General features: G+C 33.7%; 1 protein-coding gene across 1 annotated transcript in view; it reads left to right on the top strand.

The window, feature by feature from the left end:
- The first annotated feature begins 6071 nt into the window (after positions 1 to 6071).
- LOC148610745 (uncharacterized) overlaps positions 6072 to 10740 on the top strand; it is a 28341-nt gene continuing 23672 nt past the window's right edge. The window contains exons 1-2 of the mRNA XM_088596077.1: positions 6072 to 6710; positions 8519 to 8592. Coding sequence (XP_088452203.1) covers positions 6275 to 6710; positions 8519 to 8592 — 510 coding nt within the window. The 5' untranslated portion in view covers positions 6072 to 6274. The remainder of the gene's footprint in view (positions 6711 to 8518; positions 8593 to 10740) is intronic.

Raw genomic sequence — 10740 nt, 5'->3', positions numbered from 1 at the left:
CTGGAAACATGAACATTTTAAATAGACAACCAGAGGTGATTTTATGTTTTAAAGAACACCCAAGATGATTCGATTCTTACCACATATAGTTTGAAAACTCCGATTTTGAACTCCATGGTCAAGTTTTTGTCTAAAATGCAATGTGTCCAGGCTTTTTCTTTACCATATTTGCATTTAGCATGTACGAAATAATGCACATGAGTATCTTAAGACACGTTAATTTTCAGAAACACTTGACGGTTTAAGGATGTTTTATTAAAAGTCAACATTTTTTTTACATCAATCTATGGAAGTCTATTTCTGTCATCAAGAAAAAATAAAAACCGCGAAAAATTATCTCGAAAAGTCGTGATAATTGGTGTATTTGGTCGACATAAATGACAATTTCTATGGAAGTCTATTTCAATAATTTGAGATATTTTTCGCGATATTTATTTATCACGATGACAGAAATAGACTTCCATATCAATCTTCCATACTGTTCATGATAAAAAATATGTTAGTACATTTTTCGAGAAAGACTCGGGTGTTGCGATGATTACGAATTAATCTGATGAATTAAGAATTTGTGCAGGAAAGGGCACACCAGTCAAAGGGTTTTTGATGCTGAAGTTGACCTCCATTCCACCAGAAACTTTAAAATCCGTCCCTGTACAAAACGTCCCGTCGGCAGCTAGAAACAAGGAGGCTAGTCCTACCTCCTCCACCGTGCCTAATCTCCCCAATAACTGTAGCATAGAAAATCGTATATCCATGTGGATTTTTTTTGCCTCAAATATATTCAATCCATCTAGAAAACAACCAAAAGCTATTTAAACTTATCTTGTAGCTCAATGACGTAGATATTTTTTACTGCTTATATAGGAAAAAAGTATGGGACAATTTTTCCGCCATTTTCAACTGAATCTGATCAATTACTATCTTAAAGAAGGCAAATGTTACAAATACTTTGATGGTAATTTAGGAGGTCGTGAGGTATAAATACTTGGACAATGCAATAAAATAAATTTTGCCTGATTCTTAGGCAGAGAATTCATAGACTAGAAAATGTAAACTTATAGTAAAGCATATGTTAGAACTGTCAAATTTGCGATGTAATTTTTTTTGTCGCCAGCTAGGCTATATAAAATATAGCTTTCGCTGCCCGGATCTGTCCTGCTCGAAGGATTAATCTAGGGCTGTGTAACTTAGTACACGATGTGTGGTAGTGCGGGACAGTTCATCGCAAATTTGACATGAGTTCTAACATCGTTGGGAATTTTTCAGACCTTTCTATACGTTTACTTTATCTTCCCTGTATCAATTTGATCCGATGGAGCAGTGTAGCGTATATATTCATGATAACCAATTGATTATCCTATTTATTATAAGGTTTACAAGTAAGTCTCGTTCTAGTTACATTTCCCTTAAACGGAATTTAGATATAAAACGTATTGAAATCCGAAGACCGATCTACATTTTATTGTTCGAGTCCGAGTTGCTCATTTGCTTTTGTTACTTCGTATGTATGATTTTTTAGTTACTTTATGTTCTTTGTTGTGTGTGAGTTTTCCATGTCTGGTCATTGTCCCTGGATTACATTCTTTTGATTACTGCTGTAACCTTGGTTCCCTTGATAACTCCTTACACTTTTGTCATGTAGAAATATATATATTTGTCGTCTTTATCGGTATTTTTACATGGAAAATGTTTTATTTTTAATTCTGAACTCAACGCTTTGTAAATTACAAAGTTTCCATGCATTTGAATGGTATATTAGGACCCAGTGTCGTGAAACCAGGGAGTCACATGACGTGAGTTACATATAGAGGAACTCTGTTATTCGTTGCTATTTTCAACATAAATTTTTAATTATAGATTTGTAACGTTTTGTTACTTTTGGCGGGAGAAAGTCCCAGAGTGAAATTATAGAATTTATTTCACTGTGAATTATCAATATTTTTTTTACATAGCCTTTGGGAACTTTCGGTAAATCACTGCTATCTTTATAAGATGATTTCGATTACTTATTTTTTAAATAATGCTTTGGAAATTATTAGCTGAGAAGAAAGTTTCACAATATTCTCCTCACCGAATGACACTGTGTAAATCAACATGGTGGTGTAAGCAAACGACTGATGTGAGTTCCTGGTTCTGTAGACGAATCGTTAGTGTTGTCAGTCTGGAGTCGATCTCTCGGTATTTGCGTTTTCTTGGGACATGTTTACCATCGGCTTGGTACTGGAGCAAGGTGCAGGCATGGACGGCTTCTTCGTTTGTTTATTAATTAACTGAATTTAATTTTCAGTCTCTATCTTCTTTCCAATATTTCAACATTTTAAGTCTATATTTTATACGTTTATTACTATGAAAAAAGTTGTAAATTTGGCAAAAATAGCCCCACATTTCTCTAAAACACATTATAATTTTGCTAATAAAATGTTTAAATCCAATGTTGAATCCCAAATTTACCTGTAAAATTAATTAGGCAATAATTACTAAAACAACAAAACCTACTAAAACAACATCCATTGTTCTCTGCATGTAGGAATATCCAGAATATATATTTTAAAATGTTGGAATAGCTAGAAGACACCCTGTAAACAAAGGACCGGATACAGACACGTTGAAAAGGAGGGGCGCCAGTCGACGTACCTCAGAAAAAGGGTGCTGCATTATTTACCATTTTTGGGGTCAATTTTGCGCATGAAAATGATACATTTTCCAAAAAAAAAAGGGGGTGCCAACCCCCTGCACTACTCTGGATCCGCCAGATCATATTATGTATATTATACTGTGCCAAGTTTAAATAATATTGGTTTAAAACTTTTGGACTTGTCGGTTACACAAATTAAAGTCAGTAACAGTCACAACATAAAGTGACAAAAAGGCTAAGTTCAACAGGCTAAAAATGTAGGGGGAAAATATTTATTAATAATTTCTCCATAATTAACATGCTCAAAACGAACGATCGACATAATTATCGTAACTATTGCGAAAAATTATCGTGACAGTTTGAGATGAAATTGTCATTTATGTGGACAAAATACACCAATTATCACGACTTTTCGAGATAATTTTTCGCGACTTTTATTTATCTTGATGACAGAAATAGACTTCCATAGTGGCACATAAAAATAAACGCAGAGATTTTATTGCATAATTCAAGTACCTGTACCACAAAACCTCCGGAAATAACCATCAAAGTACTTGTAAAATTTGCCTTCTTAAGGTATTGATTCGTCAATTTCAGTTGAAATGGACTATGAACAAAAAAAAAAAAAAAAGAGCGGGAAAAGTTCCCCGCACTTTTTCCCTATATAAGCAGTCAAAAAATATCTACGTCACAGGTAAATTTAAATTGCTTTTCGGTTGTTTTCTAGATGCAATAAATATATTTAAGGCAAAAATGACTAAATTGGGACAAATAATGTGCCACCCATTGCCTGATTCTTACACAGAGTGGTACTTGATATGTTCTGTCTAATCATATGTGATTAAAAAAGTCGTACGGGTCTAAAGATAAGTGCTGGAAATAGCACACTGTTCAACGTTCTTTATGTTGAAGTTGATCTCCACCCCCCCCCCCCCAAAAAAAAATCTTATTTATTGTTATTTTCTCAGATTATTTTTCTCTAAATTCTCTCGAAATACCCCCTTTTGTTTTAAAAATTGGACCACACGAATGTTATTTGCATAGTCGTCAGTTTGTTTCGTTAATGTGGTCTGCGTTATTATGAAAATGTTGTGCTTTTTTTCTACTTGAGTCAAGCTTTGAGTGCTCGAATTAAAATAAAGTTGCTTTTATAAACCTAGACTTGCTACAAGTCCCTCTTTATTATTTATGTATGACACAGAAAATCTATGTAATTAACCTCTCTGATAACACCACTACTAATTTCTGAGAAAGAGGTGGATTTGCTATCAGAGGGAAACATGTAATCAATAAACTTTTTCATATATTCTCTAATATAAAGAGGGGGCATGTCTACTATAAACCATGAAATAAATGAGATTTCTCTATTTCTTTTTTACTTTTCAATTTTGATTGCGCTAAACTCAACTCAATGTCTTTGATAGCACACAATTTTCTTTTTGAGTCGCTATTAGTGTTAGCGACTTCTTGCACTCGTAATTTCTGTATTTAATATTCGCATATGATTTGCATTAATGTATAGTTATACGCCACATAATCCAGCAGATCATCCCCGTGTTTACCACCACAGTGTCACAATTCTAGCTTCATATGAGAAAAAAATGTACCTCTTAAATATCATACACGTGTGTTTTACGTGTGTTTCTTGCTTGTATGAGAATGGGAAGTTCACATGAAATGATCAGTTAGCTTTGAACATTATCCGGTTTCCGATTCAGGCACTGAGGCTAGTCACAAGACTATATAGGTCATATACATTAGCACGCCCCGATATTTATGAATATTCATTGCCAGCTGCTGAATCTGGTTCATAAACTGGTTCCCTATCAATATCCGAAGCGACCCAAAGATCGCTAGAACGTACCCTTTTTAAAACTTATCATACACGTGTCTATGCGTGTTTTTTGCTTGTATTAGATCGTTAATTTACATTAAAAGATAAAATGATCGGTTAGCATTGAATTTATGTAATATCACCCAGTTTCCGATTCAAAAACAGGCGCTCGTTACAATTGATTATTTATATAAAGGTCGTATACATTACTAGGACACCGACATCTGTATATAGCCATTCGGGCCATAACGGTTACGAGAGTACGCAATAAATCAAGGGAACCAAGATATTAGCGGAAGTCACCCGAGTTTTGAGCATATCGCATTTGTCCCATTTCGGATGTTAAAGTATGTCAAAATCAGTGATAGTGATTATTTGACTTCAATCTTTGATTTTAAAGCTAATACTGTCATATTCTAAATCATGACAAATGTACTCAAATTTTCTGACTCTTTTATCAGTTGCACAAGTAATATATTTTACTATACATGTATGTGTGCATAATAATAAATGTATTGTATACCTTATACCGAGAAAGAGAGGGCATTCATATGTTTGCCTGCAGTCTTATCCTTTTAACTTTGTATTGAATAAAATAAGGTTTTAACTAGCAGTGGTGGATCACCTAAAGGAGGAGGACACAAAAAACTTTGTTTATTTCACAAACTCTACCCCCACCAATCTCTTCAGTCGTTTCGCTCGGCCTTTATATATACATGTAGTTCTTTTACCAGTCCTAAATTCTTAAACCCTGTAATCCTCGATCTGCCCTAATGTATATTCATGTTTTAACTGCAATTTTACAGTAAACCCATTTCATTGCATTAATATTTTTGGCCAGTGACCTTCACCTTTCTTGTCATTATTTCATTATACATACCTTATAATCTTATTTGGAATTTTTTAGAAATCCTTATTTCAAGCGATAAAAAATTCGAAGACAACTTTAACCTATATAGAAAATCATGAGAAATTCTTTTCCCGCCCAAGAATCAAATATGCTTGTATCTAAAAAACGAGCACTCTGACCCATTTATTAATTCTTCGTACATTGTTCTAGCATAAAAGATCTTAAAAAAAAAAAGATTTCACATCTAAATCATTGTTATTCTTTAATAGACCACCAAACATTCTTAAGCGTTATAAAAATCCTTTTGTAAATTTTTCTAGACAGTTCGTGATGTATTGTAATGTGACAGGACGGCTTACCAGCGTTGTAGTAGGTAATGAGATTTAAATAGCCAGTTAATTGACTTGGCTAAAGGATTAATTCTTTAGCCGAATCGGTTTGTCTCTGGCTTGTCACCGAGCGGTCTAGGGTTCGATCCTCGGTGGCAGAGTATAATTTTGGGGGTCAAATCCAGCACTCCCGTTACATTTGGTGCCCAACTAAAAACGCACAGGGTTACAGTACATTGCAAGCTTTGTCCTTATCGAGGCAATTGGTTTCAACCTTCAAGTATTTTTTAGACTTAAAATGACAGAACTTTAAACAGCTTGTTCATAGGCAATCAATAATTTTGCCCGATTCTTACTAAAATTAATACTCGGAAATTGATTTCGTCCAATCAAATTGACTTCCGCTTTTAAGTTTATCACGCGCCAAATGGCGAACTTAAAAAAGCAGACGATGTGAAGCTGGGACTTGAATAAAGGTCGATAACACAACAGCTAGACACAACATAAGCAACACAAATAACTAAAACAAGTGACCATCTGTTGTTTAAACAGACTAAAACAAAAACTACTTAGGGCTCCTATTCAGAACACAAGTCAAGTGGGTGTGTCACTGCACTGGTTCTGAAATGGACATCTTTCCGTTTAAGGCAATCAGAAGATCCCAGTGTTTGCAAAACTTTCACAAGCGGAGAAGGAGACATCGATCAGAAACCAGATTAATTCACATATATTCTGCCCCCTCTAAGTCTTTCAAGAACTACATTGACGAGCTTCAAAGGAGGCCTGCCACTAATAAAATTGACTCCCATTTGATCGAAGAAATTGATGGTGTACAGTTTTATAGGACCACTGTGCCTGTTATCTGTAAGTCATTGATCCAAAGAGGACCAAGCCCTCCTCGCCAGAGAGTTAGGAGGTCTACAATCAAAATAAGAGAACAACCTGCTACTATTATTGTGCCAGAGAACAGGCAAAAACAGTTTCAATCTAAAGCAAGAAAAGGCAAGAGACTATTTGATAGACAGAACCCTGATAGTTACCTGTACAAAGAAATATGTTCAGGTATTACATGAAAAGTTAACTTCATCCAAAAATTGGTACAGCAACAAGTGTTAAGAAATAAAATTAAAAAAAAAAACAACAATAAAAAAAAAACAAAAAAAAAAACACCACATGGTTTACATAGAGTCAAAGTTACAAATAAAGATCTTCAGTATGAGCCACTATTGAATCCATGCATAGAAACTAAATTGTAATACTATCAAAGTTCCCTAACATAGTAACAAAAATTTTAAACAGGTTAAGGACTTTTTTCTTTTTGCCTTAAAGTTTCTAGTGCTGTCTTATGTTTCTATGTAATTTATTTCATTTCAGTGAATTGCAAACAGTACATAAAATAGATAAATATATTTTGAAAATAAAATTTGGCATGTGCAACCCAGTGCCTAGTTCTTTCATGGACAACCTCTTAAATAAAACAGGCTTTCAACTTACTACAGTATAAAAATCTGTTCCTGCTACATGTATCTTCCATGGCCGTGATCAGTAAGCAGATGTATGACTGGTACTTTTATTATTCAGCAGTCACAATACAACAGCAACATACATAAGGAGAGAGAAAGAGTCAGAAGACTCCCTTCTTGAGGGTGGACCCTCATGAACTTGAATCTCTATCTCAGTCTTAGTTCTTTTTCTACATGTAAGTTCCTTCTAGAAGTTTTTTTTACAATGACCTATCTCCCTATATATATTCAAGATTGTGTGAAATAACTATATATTGGTCAAACCCCCTGTTCATGTCAATATTATGATGGATATATTGTTTATTTCCCCAACAAGAAGGGAGTCTTCTGACTCTTTCTCAAAGACTAACATTATTTAATCAAGAATGTCTAACCACTGTCTTATCACTAACTAAAATTATTCATATACCCCCTGCCTGACCATGATCCAGTATTGTTTTTATTTCAAGTCTCGGTTTTGTATTCTTTGCCCCATAGGCTTCTATAGTATACCTTAAATTTTTATGATTTTTTTTAAAATAGACAAGGAGTTTCAATCTAACTTTTGACCATGCTTTTCAATAAAGGAAATGTCAAAAATAATTTTTAGGTCCATTTTAGAAAAAAAAGGCACGAACTTTTGTACACCAGGACAGGTCAAACTAAAAATAGCTTTTTTCTACTTTCACTTTATTTTGAGTTCATAAAATAGACCTCTTTTCTGAAGCATTATTTTTCATGAAAATATTGTTTTTCCTCAAAAACAAGGTTTTTGTGTCATAGCTTGATATTTACCCTGTACTTTTAATGAAAAATGATAGTCATTTGCCAAGAAACAAAAACAGGAAAAGGCAAAAAGGAAGCGCACTATATTTTTTAGCCTCCATGTTTTCATGTCCACCTGCTCAGGAATATGTAATACAAGACTGATAACTTCAATATCAAAACCTGTAGTAAGGGAGATAATTCCAGCAAGCTAAGAATGTACATGAATCTGAAGATATACATGTGTATATATATGTACATAATGTAAGAAATATTACATCCAAAGTCTGAACTACAGTATTGTTGTATTGAAAATATGAATGCACTTGTAGTAAGGCCCAAAAATAAATTACTGTGGTTACTGTACCCTGACCTACCCTATTTTTTTCAGCAAATGAAAGTAAACACATGCACACGATCAAATGATGTCGGTAATGATAAAAATTCTATAATAAATATGTCTATGCCATTCGACTTAATACAAAATGGTACAGAAAATCAAGTTGTATGTTTACAAGATTTATAAAATTGACTAATGTAAAACTAGATTTTAGATTGATCAAACATTGAACTAAAGATATGAAATTCTAAATCAAATTTTAGGTGAAGAGAATGAAGAAAGAAAGAAAAGGATTTTAGAGAAAGTTGAAAATGATAAGGAGAATTCTCTATCTAGGGTAAGTCCATGGTGTAATCAATTACAAAAAATTTGGAAAATAAACTGAATGTCGTAGTACTCAGCATATCCATTCACATACTGCAGTACGTTTTTCATGTACAAACGATGTAATTAAAATTTCATGAGTGAAACATAAATGCATGCACAAACATTAACGATTTCCTGTTTTTTCTTAATCTTGCAATTTCTGATCTTCCGTTAATTCTGTCTTCTTCAGCAGAACATTCATTTTCACATTTTGCACCATATGAGGGGAATTCAGGAGGTGCATTAATCCTTAAAAAATATGCCATCCAACCCTCTCATACATTTATCGATGGAATTGCCTTTATAAAGAACAAATGTCATATGGGGAATTTATTTAAGAGAAACATAATACCATGAACACTAAAACATGTTGTAATAATTATTGTTTTTCTCTTTTATCAACTTCCTGTTTTATGGGACTTTGAAATTTTCAATTTACATGCAAAATTTTCGTAGCAAAAATATTTGATCCCTTAATCAGGATATTGTTTCTATTTGGTATCATATAAAACATGTTGCTGGCAGTTTTTGTTGGTATCTTGTATAAACTTCATATTTAGTGGGAATAAGGAATGAGTCAGGATATACTTGGCACGACATCCTGTACATCCCATTGTTATTCCCAAAACATTTATAATGTTTTTTTTCACAAGATGCTGGGCGTATCATGCACTCACAGCAAAGCTGTTTATTTTAAAACTAGGTATGGAGCAAAATTATGTGTAGTAGTCGATAAAATTGAAACAGACTACAATGCACAGACCCATAGCACTGTTAGCTAAATGAGTATTTCTCATGATACAGAATAACAGCAGTTTTGAGGTCAGGACAGAAAATATCATTGAGTCTGATTAACAGGGCAAGATGTAATGTTCTGTCAAGACATTCAAAACTGGTGTTATTCTGTTTATTAGTGATGTCACAGTCATTTTTGCATCACATTGTCATTTGAAATTACTAATATATTTCAGTATCAGGACAGTAACTTCAGATAGAAAATACCAGGATGTCCTGGTAAAAACAATTGAAAAATGATAGAATAGTCTTTATTATTCTGGAAACAGCAAAGTTCACTCAATTGATAAATCAAACCATATCAATTTCATGCAACTAATGCAATCTTCACAGTTCATATATCTCTGAAAGTGAGAGGTCCATGATTAGGTTCTAAAAAAGCATCAACAGCATAGGCAATTTATAGTTTGACACTTTTCCTGCTAGGTAGCAGCTAGCCTTTAGGACTATTTGCTAGATAAATTATGTAGTCCTCCATTGATTGGGATTAACATTTTGAGAATGGGCCATTTAAGTAATCATCAGAGTTCCTATGGGCCATTCTTAATCATTGTAGGTAAAAAAAATTGATTTTAATGGGACATACAAAATGTATTCATCTGAAACGTGATAAATAGCACATGGCCCATCTAATCCCAATCAATGATCATCAAAGATATTTTGCTATCCTGTCCTTAGGACTAATAACATTTCAAGAATTAATTTAGGATGCAGTTCAAAGGACTACTGATTAGATTGTCAAGATAGTCCTCTTTCAATTATGTAGGCACATGACGACCAAACCACTGTTAGTGTCAAATCCTGCAATTTGTTAAAGTAAAATACAGCTATTCAGACTTTAATAGAACTTGTCAAAAATGGCAAAAAAAGCTTTAGATCTACTAAGCACAAAAAATTAGGGTCAGTATCTAGGGATAGTGAAAGCACAGAGAATTTTTTAGGTCTTATCCCTTTTCAAAGTTCTGTGGTCCTTTTCACAAAATATCGTAAGTGTAAAATTAGTTGTAAGTTATGACGTCATAGTAAATTAAAGTATAGTTACATCATTACTTACGACTAATTTTACTCAGTCATGGCGAAATTTGTCAGACATGACCGGTACTTTTAGCCGCCGGTCTGGTGAAATTTGTGTGATTTCCGGACCAGATGTCTGGTACATTTTTTTTTATTAGACAAGCCTCAACCGGAACTTCCGGTTTATAGATGGCGTCCAAATGGAGGCAAATTTAAATTGGATCAGAGAAATGATTTCAGTCTGGCAGATAATTGTTTGGTCCAGCAGATTTTGTTAGGTTGCCAGACCAAATGTCCAACAGGTTGAAAA

Source organism: Perna viridis, chromosome 8 (assembly GCF_037379345.1).
Source record: "Perna viridis isolate PV_CMFRI_1.1 ecotype Kerala chromosome 8, ASM3737934v1, whole genome shotgun sequence".
In the NCBI taxonomy this organism is placed as follows: domain Eukaryota; kingdom Metazoa; phylum Mollusca; class Bivalvia; order Mytilida; family Mytilidae; genus Perna; species Perna viridis.
Note: the sequence above shows the minus strand (reverse complement) of the source record. Positions and strands in the feature narration are given on the sequence as shown.